General features: G+C 42.5%; 1 protein-coding gene across 1 annotated transcript; it reads left to right on the forward strand.

Annotated features, from left to right (window-relative positions):
- The first annotated feature begins 156 nt into the window (after window positions 1-156).
- Window positions 157-20730, forward strand: gabrd (gamma-aminobutyric acid type A receptor subunit delta). Its single transcript, XM_072449308.1, has 9 exons — window positions 157-509; window positions 7565-7680; window positions 11751-11818; window positions 12786-13006; window positions 13340-13422; window positions 13498-13635; window positions 16543-16698; window positions 17684-17895; window positions 20320-20730. The coding sequence occupies exons 1-9, from the start codon at window positions 445-447 to the stop codon at window positions 20644-20646; spliced, it is 1386 nt and encodes a 461-aa protein (XP_072305409.1). The 5' UTR covers window positions 157-444; the 3' UTR covers window positions 20647-20730.
- Window positions 20731-21023: the final 293 nt, after the last annotated feature.

Below are 21023 nucleotides of genomic sequence, written 5' to 3' on the forward strand. Positions count from 1 at the left end.
TCCTATAGCTTATAACCGCATCATCTCATTGCATAATGAAATATATGATTCTTACATAATCGATTGCCAATTACAGCCCTTGCCCAGCCCCTCCCGCCTCCGTGGATGAGCCGTGACGCGCAGCCCAGATTAGTGTCTCTCTCCCACCGCAGAGCTCCAGTGCGTGATCGGTGCGTGCGCTCAGACCTCCGCGCTGATTCCTGTGCGTTGTTCAGCTCGTGTGTGCGCTCGGAGAGACGGTTCGGACCATGGCTCGCCAGCAGCAGCATCCTCGGCATCCTCAGCATCCTCAGGGTCAGCAGCGCTCCTCACCGCTCTATCCGCGCCCACGGAGCCCAACAAGAGCGCACTATTAAAACACCGGCGTCACGTTTTCACCCAGATCCAAGACACGGAACATTTTCAGGATCGTAACTGCGTGGACAGCATCCCACACGCGTGACAATGGACGTGCCAACTTTCCTGCTTTCTCTGGTGCTGCTCTGTATCGGAGGTGACAGGTTTAGTAGGTAAGGAGGCTTCGTTTGGTTTACAATTAACGGACAGTTGTGCGCCCTCAAAATGAAGGATATTTTCGATTTTAATAGGCCCAAATGTTGTCACGATACCACAATTAAAAAAAAAAAAAATCAGGTAATGATTTTTATACCGCAGTAATAATAACTTTTGTTAGAAAATAGAATGTAATTTTCAACAAAAATCAACAAATATTATCATGATTTTCGTAATGTTGTTTTTCATTCTAAAATGCCTTGAAGAGACTTGAGTACTAATAATCAGGCTATGTTCACTTTATTGTGATTGTACTGATTATTGTTCTTGAAAACCAAAACCAAAAGATTAATTAAATGACATGCAAACTGCCAAATCTGGTGTGAGTAATCAGAAGGACCATAATTAGTGTGTAACTGCAGCCTGTTAAGTAAAAGTACAAGTACGCTATCACATCAAACATCTACATAAGTCAAAGTTGCTTATTGGAATATTTCACACAGTTTTGAGACTTGTTAAAGATATTTTAGTTTCTATTTGGTTTTATTTATTTTGTTTGCTCAAAGACAAATCTTAAAAATAAATCCCTCAGCCATTTTAGCCAGTCTCTACTTTATGAAAAACATGTCTACTATACAGTCCAGTTAAAAGATGTATAGTGGAGAATGAAAGTATAGATAGCTGCTCTCAAAGAATATCCACTGGAAAATGTAGATTACTTAAATACAGTTACTTGAATATTGTACTTTTACTTTGGTTCTTCGTTGCTTTCCGCCACTGCAAATAATTACTTCATATTCCAAAAGTACCTCTGACAGGTCGGAAGACTCACTAAACTAAATACAGTTAAGATAAATATATTTAGATTTTAGCTAAAAATTATGAAAATGTTTTGGGTTTATAATTTTACTTCCTGTTTGTAATTGATGACATCACACTAAGAAATTGGGCAAAAACTCATCTAATGCCAATATTGTTTTATTTTGACAAATGAAAATATAAGAGAATTGGTGTTTAGAGACTCAAAAAAGTTGTTTCTTTGAGTAAATTCTGCATAAACTTTTACTGGTCCCTAGTTTGATGTCACTTCCTGTCATTTTCTACATATTTTACAACGTTTTCGCTACAAATGTCTACTTGATTGGTGTAAAACTAGCATTTATGCGTACAACAGGTATAAATACACCAAATTAAGTCAAAATTAGAAACTTGTGAAACACCTGTCATTTCTTCGCGTTGACTGCAGTGTAATATTGCAAAGGATCATGGTCTATGTAGTACTCTACTTTTTATGCTGCAACGAAGCAAAGGAGCTTGTGATTACATATATTGTGACATTGTTTCCATGTGGTTCTGATAAAGCTCAAGATCATTCTAAGGCTGTTCAGGAAAGGTCAAATTCTGTCCAGATATTTTTTCAAGTATCTTGTTTTGATACTATTTGTTAGAAGGTTATATCAGAACCACATAGTATAAAACCACATTGGCAACATAAATAAAATACTGTTATTTTGTGTTGAAATTAGCGCTTTCTGTTATCAAAAGTATCGAGCATATTCTTTAGCATTGAAATCATGTTCAAATGTTAGTATCATGATAACAATCAAACTGCCTCCCTTGATTCGTTTACATTTTTACATGTTTTTGTAAAGCCCAAAATCACAACAGCAGTTGCCTCGCAGGGCTGCACAAAATTGTTGATTTAACCAACAGAAAGTTAGAAAATCAAACTAAGAAACGGTCATCAGTCAAAAAGAGGGAAGCAGATAAGCCAATGGTCACAGGATTTCAGCGGATGGATAACTGTCCTCAGACCCTCCTTCTCTGCAAGCAAAACAGTTAAAAGAGAAACATGGAGGAGAACCACAGTGACGTAGAGACCCTTCTCCCAGGACAGGCTGCAGATGGTCCAGGAATGACACTGCTGCTTCTCCTCAAATGTGTTTGGATTAGAAAACAGGTATTTTTAGTGCTCAAGTAGGACAGTTTATACAAATCATAAAAAGCGCAAAAATATAAGTTTTATTCAGTAATTTGGAAAGACTTTATTCTTGAAACCTGGGCATGGAATTGTGAGCCACTGACTTGGGACTTGACCTGGACCTGCCTGTCTTTGACTTGGACTTGAGAAGAACTTAATTGTTCTCTGTCCTTTGTGAACTAATCCCACTGAAACTGCTCAGAGAGACAAATGTACGACACCAAAACACTCATCACAGGCTGTGGTCACACTTCTCGCATCACTCTCAGCCTCATACATTTTCACCAGTGTTGTTCTACTCACATGGTCAAAGTGTCCTGCGATAACACATCCACCTGACGCCGAGCTCTCCTCCTCACGTCTCCACCTGCTCGGTCCTCTGTCTCACGGACACGCATACACTGCCCCGTACCACCACTCAGCAGCAGCTGCTGATCTGCCTGATCCTGCAGCATTTTGACCCGCGGGTCCACCACAAGTCTCTAGTGAGATGCCAACGCATCTAAGGCAGGGGCCAAGGGGGTCCGGCGGCGCTGCTTGCCTCTTCGATAGCTTGGCCCACACACCCATCAGCCCAGTCCACCCTTGCGTGTCACTCACTGAATCACATTGTATACATTTTTCTGTGTTTAGTTCATTTTCAAGGTTGGATTTTAATTTTGTGCGCAGTGCAGATTTTCCGTGCGCAGAGACATTTGGATCACTACGCAATTACGCACATGGACAGATGAGGTCAGATGTGGGTCCTGCGTGGGGGCAGATGTGAGAGCTGGGTGAGGTCAGATGTGGGAGCTGGGTAAGAGCAGATGTGGGTGCTGGGTGAGGTCAGATGTGGGAGCTGGGTAAGGTCAGATGTGGGAGCTGGGTAAGGGCAGATGTGGGAGCTGGGTAAGAGCAGATGTGGGTGCTGGGTGAGGTCAGATGTGGGAGCTGGGTAAGGGCAGATGTGGGAGCTGGATGAGGTCAGATGTGGGAGCTGGATGAGGTCAGATGTGGGAGCTGGGTAAGGTCAGATGTCGGAGCTGGGTAAGGTCAGATGTGGGAGCTGGATGAGGTCAGATGTGGGAGCTGGGTAAGGTCAGATGTCGGAGCTGGGTAAGGTCAGATGTGGGAGCTGGGTAAGGGCAGATGTGGGAGCTGGGTGAGGTCAGATGAGGGTCCTGCGTGGGGCTGGGTGAGGTCAGATGTGGGAGCTGGGTGAGGTCAGTTGTGGGTCCTGCGTGGGGCTGGGTGTGGTCAGAAGTGGGAGCTCGGTGAGGTCAGAAGTGGGTCCTGCGTGGGGCTGGGTGTGGTCAGAAGTGGGAGCTCGGTGAGGTCAGAAGTGGGTCCTGCGTGGGGCTGGGTGTGGTCAGAAGTGGGAGCTCGGTGAGGTCAGAAGTGGGTCCTGCGTGGGGCTGGGTGTGGTCAGAAGTGGGAGCTCGGTGAGGTCAGAAGTGGGTCCTGCGTGGGGCTGGGTGTGGTCAGAAGTGGGAGCTCGGTGAGGTCAGATGTGAGTCCTGCGTGGGGGCTGGGTGAGGTCAGATGTGGCTCCTACGTGGGGGCTGGGTGAGGTCAGATGTGGGAGCTGGTTGAGGTCAGATATGGGTCCTGCGTGGGGGCTGGGTGAGGTCAGATATGGGTCCTGCGTGGGGGCTGGGTGAGGTCAGATGTGGGTCCTGCGTGGGGGCTGGGTGAGGTCAGATGTGGGTCCTGCGTGGGGAATGGGTGAGGTCAGATGTGGGTCCTGCGTGGGGAATGGGTGAGGTCAGATGTGGGGGCTGGGTGAGGTGAGTTGTGAGGAGGTGACCGCAGACACAGGATTACAGCGGCGCTGGCTCAGATTTGTCCTCTGTCACACTTTGCCAACACTCAGCACAAGCCTCAACAGCCTCTGCAACTCAATTTGAGTTGACTTTAGAGCTTCAAGATTTATCACAAAAAATCAAAAAGCAATTTCGGTGGGAAGCAGGAAAACAATCACAAGGTTTGTGATTGTGTGTTCAAACTCTGTAGTTTACATGTTCTCAAATGCACCGGATTCTTGGATTAGCGGTTCAGATTTCTCTCAAATGTTAATGCTGCTGGACCTGTTTCAAATGTGCACAATGAACGGACTCAGACTATTAAGACAAACATACATTTAACCTCCAAGTTTGTGATAAAAATGGGAATCAGACATTTGTTGTTCAGTGCAAACACAATAGTTTCTGGTTCAGAATTTGGACCAAATGTGAAAAAGCCTTAAATCCAAAGTAACAGCAGGAAAGTTTACAGTATTAATAATGAAACTGTGTCTTCTTCTCAAAGGGTTTTAGATTAATTTACAGCTGCCCTGGGGCGTACTGACAGAGCTGTGGCTTCCATTCTGGGCAAATGGCCATAACACCTCCAACAATCATACAAAACATATATTTTGGTGGATTTTTGGTTCGGTTGTACAATGATCATCTTACTCTTAATTTTTTTTTAAAATATGGACATAGCATTAAGTGTTATAGTGTTATATACATGCCAATTTAGAGTTGCCAATTTTACCTAACACATGCACATGCTTGAGGCTTGATATTCAATTTTTCATAATACAACTTTAAGGAGCTTTTAAGGCGAGACACTACAGGTGAATAGGAAAGATAGTGTATTGCGGCTGTGGTGGTTTTGCAGAGCGTGTGGTGCACATCTGTCCACTGTCCAGACCCGGATAGACACTCTTTTGGACCATCAGTGTCCTCAGAGCATTAGGCTGAGAGAGAGGAGGGTGTTACGGAACGTAAAGCCACAGATCAGTGCAGCCGGACATGATGTAAACGCCATTACTGTTGGTGTTAATCTGGCCCTGACCTGCTGTGTGTGTGTGTGTGTGTGTGTGTGAGTGTGTGTGTGTGTGTGTGTGTGAGGCAGGGGGAGGGGGAGAGAAGGAGGGAGAGGAAGAAGTAGCAAATCTGTGTGGAAAAAACATGCAAATTTATGATATTTGAAACACGCAAATCTGCTAGAAAAAAATTGCAAATTCCGTGGAGTTTATCCAGGGCAAATGTCCCCTGCAGCTTCATCCATGCAGACATAAGTCATCATTCCTCTACTCAGTGGCTGGTGTGGCCCGTTATAACAAACCACATAGTTATTTGGCATTAGGTTTATTTGGGAAATTACAGTTAAGTTTGTTTGAAATATAATAAGAATATCCATATATGGTTGCTGTTGTGAACCAGCTTTGATTACCATTGATTGCACTTTTTAAAGAGTCCATTAAAAAGTCCATTGTTTTTACTGTGACGGTCACAAGCTGCACAAGTTAATTAGTTCAAGTGTAGTCAGGGCAATCAAGGCAAGCAGTGATTAACCAATAAAATCTAAAATTACCGTCTGTCACAACCAGTTTCAGTAGCGTTACTTTTAAAAGTAACTCATTACATTACCTCGTTACTGCCCTAGAAAACTAACGCGTTACGTTACTGCACTACTGTGTAAAAGTAACATGTTAGTACTCTTGCATAACCAATAATCAACATGATTGTATAACCTATATCGTTTGCCCACAATCCCTTTGCATTGTTCATTCACACACAGCAGAACAGAGGTAAAAACTCTGTCCTAAATTGGTTTTGGAACCGTGAGTGTGTCTGTGTGTGTATGTGTGTGTGTGAGTGTGAATGTGAGTGTGTGTGTGTGTGTGTGTGTTTCTGGTTTATTCTGGTAAATGTGTGTGTGTTTTTTGAAAATGTGCATATTTAAACCTAAAAATACCCCTTCAGCCATAAGTGGCCCTAATGCCTAATACTACATAGTGCCCTTGCTTCTGTATAAAATAGAGAGGGCAAAACATTACTCAGCTTTGAAATGGGCCATAAACAGATGACGAAGATTATATTTGCAAAAACAACATGATTCAGATTGTAATTGGAATAGAAGAGTTGAGGACACGTGCATAGAGGCACTGTAGATGTAAAAAATCTTGGCTATTTGTGTATAAATCTCATCCTTCTTTTTCCTGGTGAGCTCCTGGCTCCTCTTCTACTCAGCTCACTCTTCTGCGACACCACCTGTCCCCAAACATGTCCCACTAATTATAGCTCTGGAAACAGAAAAGTCACTGCAGGGATTGGCCCTGGCTCTGCTGCTGCTGAGGATTTCTATGGTTATCCTTTCTTTTCTAATTTGTTCATAGTTAAGGTTCTAAAAATACAAACGGGGGATGTAAACAGACTGAACACAACCTACGCGTTAGACCTGACAGGAGTGTGTGGTCTATCAGCGCTACAGATTTATTTTTATAACTGCAAAACATCAGCCAGTCCAGTGTCAAACAACATCCCCCAACACAGCTGCAACTAGGCTGGGAAATGAACGATATAAAGTGTGCAAAATATGAAGTTTATGATTGATCTCTTTCATCATCGTCAACATTAGCCGTGGTTGTGTAGCTAACTGGAGGCACTGCTCCGTCTGAAGCTCTGTACTCAGGTTAGTAATTAATCTGTGTTTGGTTTCAACACAATCTGAGCAGAAAGAACTGACTATAATGAAACTACAACAGCCGAGCTCACTTGTATTAGTACAGTCAGTTTCCACTATGACGTTACAGAAATAAGCTTAGTCGCACTCACCTTTTTAATTTACTTATCGGGATAAGTCCAAAGGTTTGGGTAAGAGGTTTGGCTACCAATTCTGAAACTAGTATCAAAACTGGATATTCATTCTCAAAAAAAAAATCATTAACAGTACAAGATCTGGTCTCTTGGATATTGAGCTTTAGCTGAACTTGTACTCAAAGTACTATTATTTTCATTGTGGTATTGAAATTGGTACAGAGAATCGAGTATTTTCCTCAGTATCGAAATTGACTTTAACATGATAATACTAGTCCAGATTGTGACCCGTATGTCTATTGAGGTCTAGCCATCTCTACCTCCCTCCTTCACTCCTCCTTCACTCCCCTTTCAAACCACTCCATCTCCTTCTTTAAAGTTTTTCCTTCACTGTCTTCAAACGCGTGAGCTGAGGCTTTTCGATGAAGTCGCACCGCTGATTAAGAACCAGAATTCTAGTTTCTTTTTGTGTTTTCAACAGTTTCTTGTTCAATAATGACATGGTCTCTCTTGTCTCTGTCCACAGGGCCATGCTGAATGACATTGGGGACTATGTAGGTTCAGGCATTCAAATCTCCTGGTTACCAAACCTGGACGATTTAATGAAGGGCTATGCCAGAAACTTCCGCCCTGGGATAGGAGGTGAGTATGAGATCTGGGGCTGTGCATTGGGCTGCTCTTCACCCACACATCTCCAGCCATCCTCAGCACCGCTCGCTCGGCCTGTGGGTGTTCTGCCATCATACATCACACTGTCCTGCTCTGTCCTGCTCTGTCCTGCTTTGTCTTGCTCTGTCCTGCTCTGTCCTGCTCTGTCCCGTCCACGCAAGGAGGCTGAAACATGCTCATGCGCTTGGAGTTATACTGATGTGGATGCAAACTTGGATTAACTATGTTGTTTGTTCAGCGGTTTGATAAAATAGATGTTAGAAGATGAAGTTGGAAACATATCTCATTCCATAGACCTTTTACATTCTGAATTACAGAATAGAGTCGTCTGTATTTTGCCTCCAGTCGCCTTCATTCTGAAATTTGGAACATTTGGTGCGTTTTAAAGGGTCTATGGGCTGCATTTGTCCTGGTTTGGTTCTGGTGTAGTCCTGATATAGATGTAGCTTGTTAATTGTAAAGTTCTGGTTTAGTTCCAGGTTTAGTCCCGTCAGACTTCGAAGCGTATTTGCATGCTTTATGGAGTGCGTTGGGGTTGACTCTGGAGTGGCTGAAGGCACTGCTCAGTCTGAAGCTCTGATATTCAAGTTCCACTTTAATCTGAGTTTGGTTTTAACACAATCTGACCACAAAGAACGTAACACAATACAAAACAATCATTTGAAAATGTGTTTAAATAAAAATTTCAGAGTTTTCAGACCGTATAAAAGGCTGTGTTTGCTAATGTGTGCATTGTATCATCATGGTAACGGTGGGACTATCCTCCACCGTAATACACGCACCTCACCGCCACCAGCGATGTTTTATTTCTACATCTTTAATATGGAGCCTTGTTACTGCAGCTTCAGCCTCACTGACTTTGATCAGTTCGTCACACGCTGCGTCACACAGTGCAGGAAGCACAGGTGCCAGCTGGCTCCCAGAGGAACCATGTGTAGATTAGATCAGTCCTTGACCCATCCTTCACTCAGGGCCACGGGGGCAACCTGTCACTGTCACACAGCGCCCAGGGACCCATCTCCAGATCTTGAGCTCGGCTTGGTCAGGACTACCATAGCTGGAGGTTTTAACCTTTTGTGCATGTTTTGGGGTTCAAGGGTTGCAGTCTGTGCTCTACTGTGTTAAGGCTAAACATTACAGGCCAAAATCTTCTTTGTTTTTTCAATTTGTTTCTGTTTTTGATCAGTTTGCTCTCTCAACATAAACGCTTTCAAATGGAAACAACTTCAACTCCAATCTGCACCTACATATGTTTTATCTTCATTTAATCTACTTCATCTCAGTAACAGTTCCTATCACACTGAGCCTGTGCTGCAGAACCTTTGACCGGCAGATGAAGACACATCCAAGTGTTTGTCCTTCTCAGTTTGTGGACAGGCCATGGCTCATGTTCACCTCCTTCTCTTCTAGAATCCCAGGCTCACTGAGCTGCAGAGGCTGAACTAGCTCTGATTCACGATTGGTGCAGGGACTCATGTGAGGCTCATTCTGCTTTCTGATTGGATAATCAGCTTAAACCAAAACACCAAATTATAACATAAACATGAGTTTGTTATAACAAATACATCCTCGTTACTATTGTTCTCTGTAAAAGCTTTTTTTAAGGCACGGCTGTGAAATTTAAACTACAAATTCTTCATACGCTGCTTTCAACAGACAAACAGACACGGACTGAATTCTAGTAAGTTGAGCTGCATTATGTTGGACCTTTAAACTAGTCTTATTTTTTATTCATTGGTTATATATTTTGTTGTTGTGATTGGACCACCAGTGATGGTCAAAATGCCAGCAAGTGCAGCTCTGGGGTTTTGGGAATTTGAGCAGGTCTCCAGGCATGAGAATGTGCACCCCTTTACTCTCTCTTTATCTCTCTCTTTTTCTCACTATCACCCTCTCCTCTCTCTCTCCCTCTCTCTCCCCTCTCTCTTTCTCTCTCCTCTCTCCCTCTCTCTCTCCCCCCTCTCTCTCATCCATGTCTGTTGCTCAGAATGGCTGCCAGATGTGAAAGACCCAATGGCTGCAGCTTTAGATTTCTCAACCTCACAGCTTAACTCAGCAGCTTAACTCAGGTGGAATTGAAAAGCATCACTGTCGCTATGGCAACACAAAGCATCATGTGCCTCTGTCGCCATGGCAACACATGTAACTGTCGCCATGGCAACACATCATGTAACTAACTGTCATTATGGCAACCACAAACATCATGTAACTCCGTCGGTATAACAACACAACACATCATGTAACGCTATGGCAAGACATAATGTAATTCTGTTGTCATGGCAACACAAAGCATTATGTGCCTCTGTCACTATGGCAACCAGGCGGTGTGACTATGAGCAGTGTCTGTGTTGGCTTTGCTTTGAGTTTCCAAACATCTAAACATACATGTCATGGCACTACTGCCCCCAGGTGGTGAAAGGATTGACACACTTTTACAGTCAGAGAAAATATATTGTGATTCTAAAGTAGCAAACTATAATTTTCTAGTCTAAAATTTGTAAAGTGTGACATCATCACACCCTGGAGCAGGTTAAAATCCCCAAATTGCCACCGAGATATGTGAGAATTGGTATGACCTATATAGTGTCCTCTGCAGGCAGTGCTACACACTGCTCATGCCAGCACCAACACTCTGGCTAAACTACAGTATGTAACAAGACGAGAGGAAAAGGCTAAACCTCTACCTTTGCCTGTGGCTCACAGATTTCTGTCTGTCAGGTTATCAGAGCCAATTCATGCATCTGTCCAGGCTTGAATCCCCAGTACAACTCTGTCCACAGATTCAAACCTGTATATTTTATAATATGATATAAGATGATTAAAATGTGCCGGACATGAGCTGGGGGCAGTACAGTAGTCATGTGTTTGCTAATTCTACCGAAAGTAGCCTTTATTAATCATCATGAAGCCTGAGGACTGTACAGTGTGGCCCGGTTTGGGACAGGACAATACCCTGGTTCAGCAGCCTCCATAGGATGGCTGGTCACTCACTAAAGCTGAGTGTCCACCGCACAATTTTGGCCGTCTTCAATGAGAGATTTCTGATTGTGGAGGAAATCTTGAGTCGTGCTAAAAATGTGGGTCTTTGGTCTCACAGTGAGGCAGGGACGATAAGCGGCGATTTATATCAAGCATGTCTGATATTTTGGTGTCTTGCTCCCAGAGAGAGCCCTCTTCTCACTACGTCAAGTATGTGACCTATAGTAAACCCAAATAGTAAACCGGAGTTTTTCCGTGAGCGGGATCTTATTTCCCCATTACTCTTCTATTTAAAACACGGTTAGCTTGTAGTATAGACTGTTAACAGGTACAAGTACAGTAACTTTCCCACATGAATCCAAGAGCCATTTGCTCAGGCTCTTTGGTCATAGCCACAAATGATATGAAGAATGTAATGTGCAAAATGTAATAGAAAATCTTGCAGTGGACACACGGCTTCAGAAATAAGGTTTGGAGTCTAGCGTAGAGCTGTTGCTCCTCCACACTTGAGAGAATCCACTTGAGGTAGTTTGGGCATTTTCAGACCATGTCCAACTAATAAGGGAGGACAAACCTGGGGCTTTCCTGGATCAAATGCTCTAATCAGGTTATGAACTAGTACAAGACCAAATGGTAATAATAAAGACTTTATTATTTTGTGTACTAACCCTAACCCTGTACTTTGCGGTTTCAGAAACGGTATTAAGCCTTTTTATTAGTATCAAATTGAGTTTGAAAATGTATTATCATTACAACAGTACAGGAAAAGACCCAGAGCACAACGGAGGAGTGGGAGGTGGGCCGAGTGAGAGCCGCCTCCACAACCTGGCCCCAGATACAACATACGATGATGGACAAATAAACCTAATTGCCCCTGGCTTTAACTAACTGGACATAGAGGAGCTAACAGGCTAACTGAGGCAAACTTGACCAAACCGACCGCATCTAACATAACCTCTGTGTATGTATGTAACTGTGCCTTACTGAGCCTTACTAAGCTGTGCCGAGCTTGTGGCCGGTGCTGCTGGAGTTTGTTGGATGCCCTCTCTCACCTCTCCCTGCAGGTCCTCCGGTCAACGTCGCCATGGCCATCGAAGTGGCCAGCATCGACCACATCTCGGAGGCCAACATGGTGAGACTATGGTCTTCTACCCGTTCTTTTACATAGAGTTGAATCATATAGTCAGGGCCGGGTTAAGGATCTTGGAGGATCTAGGCTATTACTATTTGCAGTCCTTATCTGTAGTTTTAAAAGAAGTCCTCTGTTGTTTCATTTTCGGCAAAATGAAGGCAAGGTGAGAAATGAACAATGAAGTGAGAGAGTCTTGCCCCCCCTCTGGAAAATCTGAAAACACACCATAAATCCATCAGTCCATTATCTTCTGCCTTATCTCGGGCTGGGTAGTAGTATGATCTCTCCACACACACTAGGTCAAGCTCTTCCGGGAAGATCACGAGGTGATCCCAGGCCACAGAGAGAGTGTGTACTGGCTCTTCCCTGGGACCTCCTCCCGGTGGGACACCTCCCCCAGAGAGGCATACAAGAGGCTTCGGAAAAGATGTCCAAGCCACCTCAGCTAGCCCTATTGGCTCTACTTATTATGAAGGAGAAGGATTTTTTCAGAACGTGCATTTGAAAGTTTATTTATCTTTGGCGTCACAAGAGTCACTAGTGGCACAGTTAACATGCTCACAACACCGAGGCTCTCTCTCTGCGTCTGGGAAACAGACCTGGCTCTGGGATTGCGGTGAGGAGATGAGACCTGCCAAAACTAAAGCGTTAATGATTAGAAAACCTTGGGGACTACTAGATTACATGGGTGCACAAAGCTAATGCAGTCCTCATTACTCTAAAAATATATATTTTAGGACTCTAACGCATTACCAGCTAATGGGTTACCCACAACTCTACTGAGCTCCTTACCATATCTCTTAGGAGATATAGTTGTATCCACCGCTTATATCCACGATAGTGATCTCCTTCAAGACAAGCAGAACCACCAGAAAAGTTACAAAATGCCGCTCTTAGACAACATTTGACATAAAAGCCCATCTCAACACAACTGATCCTTCAGTTAGGCCTACATTTGTGCTTGCAGGAGTACACCATGACAGTGTTCCTGCGTCAGAGTTGGCGTGACGACCGCCTGTCCTACAACCATACCAACAAGACCTTAGGCCTGGACAGCCGCTTTGTGGACAAGCTGTGGCTCCCTGACACCTTCATCGTCAATGCCAAGTCGGCCTGGTTCCATGACGTAACCGTGGAGAACAAGCTGATCCGCCTGCAGCCCAATGGAGTCATCCTCTACAGCAGCAGGTACCACATGTGCATGTGGCATTTAGGGTTCACAAAACACTTTTCATTCGAATCAGGATCCGTTTGCCTGGATAGTCCGGTTCTGAGCCTGCACATCTGGAGATTTAGTCATTTCTTTGTAATGTTCCAGGCAAATTAAAGAAATAATAGAGGATTTTTGGCACCAAATCTGAGTCTCATTTCCTCGTGGCGTGGACAGCTGAGTAGTTCTCCCACATGTCAATCATTCCATGCATGCTACTGCACACCTGCAGCCTGGTTTTGGCTCGTTCCTAGGATAGCAGCATGTTTCCATGAGACCTACCATATCCTTAATAAACCTAATCTGTGTAGGATCACTTCTACGGTGGCGTGTGACATGGATCTCACCAAGTATCCCATGGATGAGCAGGAGTGCATGCTGGACCTGGAGAGCTGTGAGTACTCTATTTAATCCTACAGCTGTTGTGTGTGGTGGGCTCCAAGATCTTCTGTGTGCTCCGGCCTTTCAGATGGTTACTCCTCTGAGGACATTGTGTACCACTGGTCAGAGAGTCAGACACACATCCACGGCCTGGACAAACTGGAGCTGTCCCAGTTCACCATCACGGACTACCGCTTTGTCACCGAGACCATGAACACCAAATCTGGTGAGTGGTGTATGAAGTCACAAAGGTCCAACATAAGGCAAGATCAAGCAGATCAGGCGAGGTTTTAAAGGGGACATCATTTGCCAAATCACCTTTAATGAGCGTTTAACCTTGTTACAACAGTATTGTCTTTAGTCAAACTTGTATTTGGATTGATTCCTGCATGTTTAAGTTCCAGTGCTCAGAAAATTCCTATTTTTACCTACCCCCTATCCCCACCCACATTCCTGTACTTTGTTGTGATTAGCAAAGTGCAAGAGCACTTTTGGTCGGAGCACATTCCCTGTAATGGCCCTCATCTGCGGTCTCATTTATACAAATGTATGCGGGGACAAAACCCAAACTTCACGTCTGCAGAAAAATATTCAGATTTATAAAACCCACCCAACCCATTCCTCCATTTCACCATTTCACCATTTCACCATTTCACCATTTCACCATTTCACCATTTCACCATATAGGCACAATTCAAAGTGAGTTATGAATGGGATTTACTTAATCCGATAATGACACACACAGAGACAGAAGGCGGGGCAGTGAGTCGCTGCGTGGAGAGGAAACTCTGATTTGCTGACTAAATTTCCCTGCAATTAAAGTTTTTGACAAAACAGTAAAGTAGTGCATAAAGCCTGTATTTTAGCCTGTATTTACCAGAAATAAAACTATGACACATATTTACCAAACTAAGTCATAATTGGACAAACAGAAGAACCTTAATATGGACTTTAAGTTTGTGATTGATAAAGACACAACTTCACTTGAACATTTGCAGTCTGGTCCCAAAACTCAGACTTTTCATGTGTCTGCTTTTAGATATAAGTTAGAAGGCAATCTGCAAGTAAGAGGGAGCGCTGTGTTTGTGTTTTAGAGGTTACCACAGCTTCCACCTCGAGGAGCAGTGTGTGAATGACTCTGTGGAGTAGATTGAGAGGCTTTTAATAAGAAAACAAAGAGGTTGTACACAAGAGCAGTAAAGAGTTTGTATATTCTCCCTGTGCATGTTGGCGTGTCTTTATCACATTGTGTAATACATGTTTAATAAATCTTAAAATGGTGTCGTGTGCTGCTATGAATTCCTGGCATATTTGGAACAACCTTTTTCTAGCTATTGTTTCTCTTGTGGACAGCTAGAATGCAGAGCTGACATGAACACATCATCATCACCGCTCACAGACCGTTACCATGGAAACTACAGCTCACCACTGCATTAGGTTTAACAGCGGCTATAAAAACGAAACAATAATGCTGCATTGTAAAACAATCTTTAAACCTTTACCCTTTCTGAAGCATCCTGGGGCCCCTGGAAGCCACTAATTATGTGTCATGCCTTTTCTGGCCCCGGAATCATCGTGTGTGGAACTCTGGCTCCTCCTGGTGACACGACAACAAAACAGCAGATCGAGAAGACACAAAGCCTTCCTGACTTCTGAACGCTTTGAATATTTATCAGACTTAAATGTTTCTTATCATCAAACCTATTTTTACATATCACAAAGACAACACCAGTAAACATACAATTTAAAAGTTGTTAAACACAACCATTTAAATTGTGGACTGAAGTCAAAGTGAAGTGGAACATGATGCGATTTCAATGGTGAAACTGGGATTAACATCAGAACAAAAAAAGAGAGAAAGTTGTGTCTAAATAAAAGCGCTCAGAACCTGGTTTAAAAACATTCACCATTGGATTTTACATTTAATAGATTATGATTGAGCATTTTAATGGCCTCAATCAGGAATCTTTAGGTTTTACTGGACAAATACTCACAGAAATATTGTGCCTGTATCAATATCATTGCATCTACAGACATATTACCGCTATTTACCACTAATTACACTTTTTGCGGAGCTCAAATATAATTTTGAGTTAAAAAAATATGTTTCCCCCCACCCTTTGTAATAGTAAAGCAAACTAACTACCCTGGAAATTAAAACTATGGTGTGTTTTTCGCTATTAAGACTAAAAACCTTCAGCATAGATCTGATCTCAGTTAACCATTGATAACATTTTATGATCTTCCTCATCTTGCCTCCTGTCACCTCCACCTCCACCACCAGAGGGTATCACCTGCCAAACAAAGTCAAACTAGGAACACTTTATAGGACACTGTGATCCATAGATAATGAAAACAAACGAGAAATCCTCATTTTCACCCAAGAGTGCACTAACCACTCTTTCGGGAGGTAAATATGCATACAATATATAAACTAATCTAAATTACTTTTTCTACGAGTCCTATTTTTGTTCCTTATCAAAAAACCTAACCTGGAGTTGTTTGGCAGAATATTTTAATATCCTAAATATTTAGTCTCCAAACACTTGACCTCATGAGATGACACTGCAGGATGTGCACACTCCACCAAACTGTGGCGCGTACATTGCCTTCTTAAAGAAACATATCAACTTTGAAGCCATCGTTTAAATCTTCTAACCATGTTATAACACTGTTCCCTCATCGAAGACATATCTGCCGTGGCTGACTCCTGTTTAGTAAGTCATCTCCCTCTGGCCCTCACAAAACCCTCATTACTAATTTCCCAGTTTTGTTTCTCCAAAGTTCTTAGATCTTCTGTGCTGTTTGTAAGTTCATAAATCATAGCCAGACTTTATTTTGAGCATTTCTGCCTCAAATCACCTTCATTACAACTTGCATTAGCTTGTCGAGGGGAAAGCTAGGTTTAATTATTTCCCCTGTTTAATTCCCGTTGCAGCCAGAAGCACTAACTCAATTCCTGATGAGAATGTCATGCTTTTAGAGATCATTTAAAGTTCTAAAACATGAGATACCAAAGCAAAGGTACAAGAGCATGTGTAAAGGACAAGATACAAATACAAATACGGCAGAATATTTATACTTTAAACAGGTGTTTTGAGCTTAAACCTGACGCTTGTCCCTCTCTCTGCAGCGGGCCGTTTCCCGAGGCTGAGTCTGCGCTTCGAGCTGAGGAGGAACCGCGGTGTGTACATCATCCAGTCCTACATGCCCTCCATCCTGCTGGTGGCCATGTCTTGGGTGTCCTTCTGGATCAGCCAATCAGCCGTCCCCGCTCGGGTCTCCTTAGGTACATGCTTCTCTTTGATAATTACTACTGTCTCTACTCATTTAGCTCTTTTAATACATAGAAAATAGATGTATTTTGGATAATTTGAATTATTGAAAAGGCTATAATTTTAAGGGTACAAATGTGGTAAACTGGGATCTGGTGACACAAGATCGTGCGTGCGTATTATGTCAAAATCTCCTCTTGGACCTAATCTCGTGTCTCGGCTTGTGGAAATAAGAATGGGAATTGAGAGCAAACCAGGACTTAACTTTCACCACTAATTCTGAATTTAATCAAACCTGCCCTGACACATTTCTGAATAGAAACATTGGCGGAGGGATCTGGTGGTAAAAGGCCCACAAAACAACCAAATGTAAAGTATTGACTGACCACTTACATTGAGAACATTTATTTGACGGCACAGGAATACATGTATAAGCTGGAAATCACTGCAAAGCTATTGAGAAGAGATACAGTTGTAATAAAAAGCATTATGTGTTTATTCTCTTTAATATAGCTAGAGCTATATTAAAGAGAATGTATATATTTTTGCCTGCTTTTTCCTGTGATCTCAATAAACACATTTCCTATGTCCAAAGGGAAGTTTATTCCTTTTTTGTGTTTAAGAGCAATACATATATTTCCCCCGCAGTTTTCTTTCTTTTTTCACAATTCATTTCTCCTGTAACATTCATAGCAGGCATCCTGACACCACGGCCAAAGTATTAAAGTAGTAAATTACATAAAAGATAGATAGATTGTATTTTCAAAGGTGATATTTAACAAGCATAAATAAATAAATAAATGGAATGGAACCCCCCCCAATAAACATGGGCATTGATTGATCAAACTATTATGTTAACAAATCCACCGTCAAAACTACTGAAACAAAGATATAAATTACATAAATATTATGAATTCAAATGTTTCTACTTCCTACAGCCCGTCCTTATGTCAGTGCAATGTCTGAAGAGTGCGTGTTTGTGTGTGTGTGTGTCCTCAGGCATCACCACTGTCCTGACCATGACCACACTGATGGTCAGCGCTCGCTCCTCTCTGCCCCGCGCCTCCGCCATCAAGGCGCTGGACGTGTACTTCTGGATCTGCTACGTGTTTGTGTTCGCCGCGCTCATCGAGTACGCCTTCGCCCACTACAACGCCGACTACAGGCTCAAGGAGAAGGCCAAGGTCAAGGCCAACAGGCTGGGCTCTGAGGTGAGGTCAGAACCACGGACAGCACTGCAAACAAAGCTCATGAATCAACCACTTTCCACATGAAACGTGAGTGTGAGCAGCAGGACAACAGGACGCATGGAGCAAAGGTGTAAATCCTCGTATGACAACACATCAAACTACTTTTGATAAATTACCCAACAGAAAGATGATTTAGTATTTTACCGATCGATTAGTCTAGCAAATATAGGATAATATAATACAAGAAAAAACATTTGTTGAGAAGTTCTGTTCATTAGACTGTGGTTATGAGATAAAAGCTGAGAGTTTCCATTTTGGTTCAATTCTTGCTTTTTCTGGATCAGAAAACGTCTTCTCTCATGACATCTTTTGGAGCTTGTGCATTGTCCATATAACGATTATTTGATTACTAAATTATATTGCAATTCTTTCAATAATCAATGAGTAGTGATAATGTATTAAGTTGTTTCAGCTTTTGTGAAAAATTCAAAAATAGAGTAAAAGTTAGGAATGTAAACAAACCGAAATATTGTGATTCAATATTGTCACAGTAATATCACATTACAAGCTCCTTTGTTAAATGCAGTGTTGTGTTTGTCAAAAACAGATGGAACTACATAGACCATGATCCTTTTCTCCATTTCAGAGCAGACAACATGAAGACATGACTGTTATTCATAACTTTTATAAAGGAGACATGATGACACTGCCGCAGCTGTCACACATCGGACATGAGGGAGAGTGTGATGGACTAAAGAGCACTTTAAGTACATCTCCTGTGTTTTACCTCTGGAGAGGACGAAAAGGTCAAATGTCATGGTCAAGAAATCTAAAGCTGAAAAATCTGAATTGAGATCTTATTGCACCACTCTATACTGTCCCCTTGTGGTGCAGGTGCAGTAAAGGTTAATAAAGAAAGCTGCAGGTTCCAAATAATGGACGTTTCCAGATGGAAAAGACATTCCCACACTAGATGCAGTGATTGAAAACGTTTTATAACATTTTATCAAGCGCCTTAATGACTCACAAAATGAAATGATAAATGTTTTAACAACGCCTGAGCAGAGCACTGTCAGATTTAACTGATACAACTGGAGGCACTAGAGAAAGTGCTTATAATAATAATAATTCAATATATATAGTGTAAATTAATATAGTGTTGTGGAATTGTCTTGTTTGTCTTTATGGATATTTTGAGTCTGAAATGAAAGCTTGGTTGATTGATTGAAATTAATTTTGTGGAATATGACAGTATTGAGTCACACCAAAGTTTTGTCAAAGTATTTTAAAAGAAAAAAGTAACATTAATATGTTTGTGCCGCATCGTGAGATGTATCGTCCTGTGAGATTTGCACATTGTTATATCCCCAACCTAAAAATCAAATCGAACCGGGAATCGTGATTGGTCAGAGCCGCCACATTTCGACTGGCCCCGGTCCCCTGGCGCTTTGGAACACGGCTCCATGAGTCTGCTACACGGGCCACTGATTTCACCCAAACATAACTAAGGTTTTCTTAACAAATCAAATCAAATCAAATCTATGTTGTACTCAAATTATATTTGAATCATACACATAATCATATCAATCTGGATGTTAGATTAATTTTGCACTGGAAACTTAATATTTATGATCTTAACACAAGAAGATAAACAGGAAACAGCTGTTGCTAACGTGCGCTAGCTTCATTTTGCCAAGCTTGCAGGCTCGACCATTGAGTTATAATATTCATGGGTTTCAGGCATAAGGATTCCATCCTGATTTAAAAGATTTGACATGACAACGAAGGACCGTTGTCATAGCAATAGCACAAAATATTATATGAGGAAGGAACGCTGAAACCCAGGGATGAAAGTGCCTACATGAACACATGATGTATATTTGTTAAATAATGAAGCAGAGAACTCGACCTGCATCTGTTCACCTCTGAATTAAGAACTTTCACTCAAAAACACTGCCCTAGTTTGTATTTGATTTAGTTTATTTGTTTATTCATCAGGGACAATGCACATTAAACATTGACTAACAGGAAAAATGTTTGTGGCAGGTTATAAAAACGTTGCTAATGTCCATATGCTGCAGTCCCAGGTAGTGTGTGTCACTACACATTATGGACACAACCGATGATCATTATTGTATTTCCTAAAGTAAAAATAAAACATTTTCAAGATGTTTTAGTTTGGTAGAAAGTGCAAATACAAAAATGTGTCATTGTCAAAGTATTTAGAACAAAATGATGATTAAAACGTGCAGCGCTCTATTCGTTTAGTGAGCTTTTCAGTATAATTTTCCGTCACAACATGGAGCTGGAACTGGACGTTGGTTACTATGAGTTACCATGGCAACATTCTGTCTAGCCTTTATTATAACTCAATGACTGAGCCACTCCAAAGTGAACCAATGGCTCATGAGAACAGCCTTGAAACTCTTTCCCCTCTTTGTGCAGACGGTGGTGAAGAACGGCAAACAGGCCATGGTGCTCTTCTCCCTGTCCGTCACGGGCATGAACCAGGGTGTCGTCATCTCCAACCGCCAGCGAACCCAACGCCCCAGCAGCCAGATCCCGGGAGAGGGCCCCGCCGAGGAGCAGCCGGAGGAGCGCAGGAGGTCGACGCCGCTGCAGGAGGACGACGACCAGCCCGACAAGAAGTGCTGCTCCAAGTGCGCGTGCAAGCCCATCGACGCCGACACCATCGACATCTACGCCCGCGCCGTCTTCCCCTTCACCTTTGCCCTGGTCAACGTCATCTACTGGGTGGCTTATACCATGTAAGGCCAACAGGGGGAGCTGTCAGTGGAAAACTCATGCACTCTAGAGCGTACAATGTTGGATCTACAGCAGAAGGAAGTTTTTTTCTGTTCTGTTTTGTTGTTTGTTGACTGGATAGGAATGACAAGAAATACGAAGCGCCTTGCCCCGGGACACAGCCATGGATTCCACTTTTGGAAAGATTTGAGCATGTGACCTTCTGGTTAGAGGGCGAACACTAAACCTGACAGCACCGCTCATACTCCTTAGAACATGGAGAATATGAGCATGTTTTGTGCGTAATGCTGGTTGTGTTGTTTGAAGCCGTTGAGAAAATTGTTCAATTTTAGAACTTAAAGTGCGTATGACAGGTTTTCATGTTTTTCAAACCGTTACATCAT

Source organism: Eucyclogobius newberryi, unplaced genomic scaffold, assembly GCF_026437365.1.
Source record: "Eucyclogobius newberryi isolate DKJ021-1_F unplaced genomic scaffold, fEucNew1.0.hap1 SCAF_17, whole genome shotgun sequence".
NCBI classification, from domain to species: domain Eukaryota; kingdom Metazoa; phylum Chordata; class Actinopteri; order Gobiiformes; family Gobiidae; genus Eucyclogobius; species Eucyclogobius newberryi.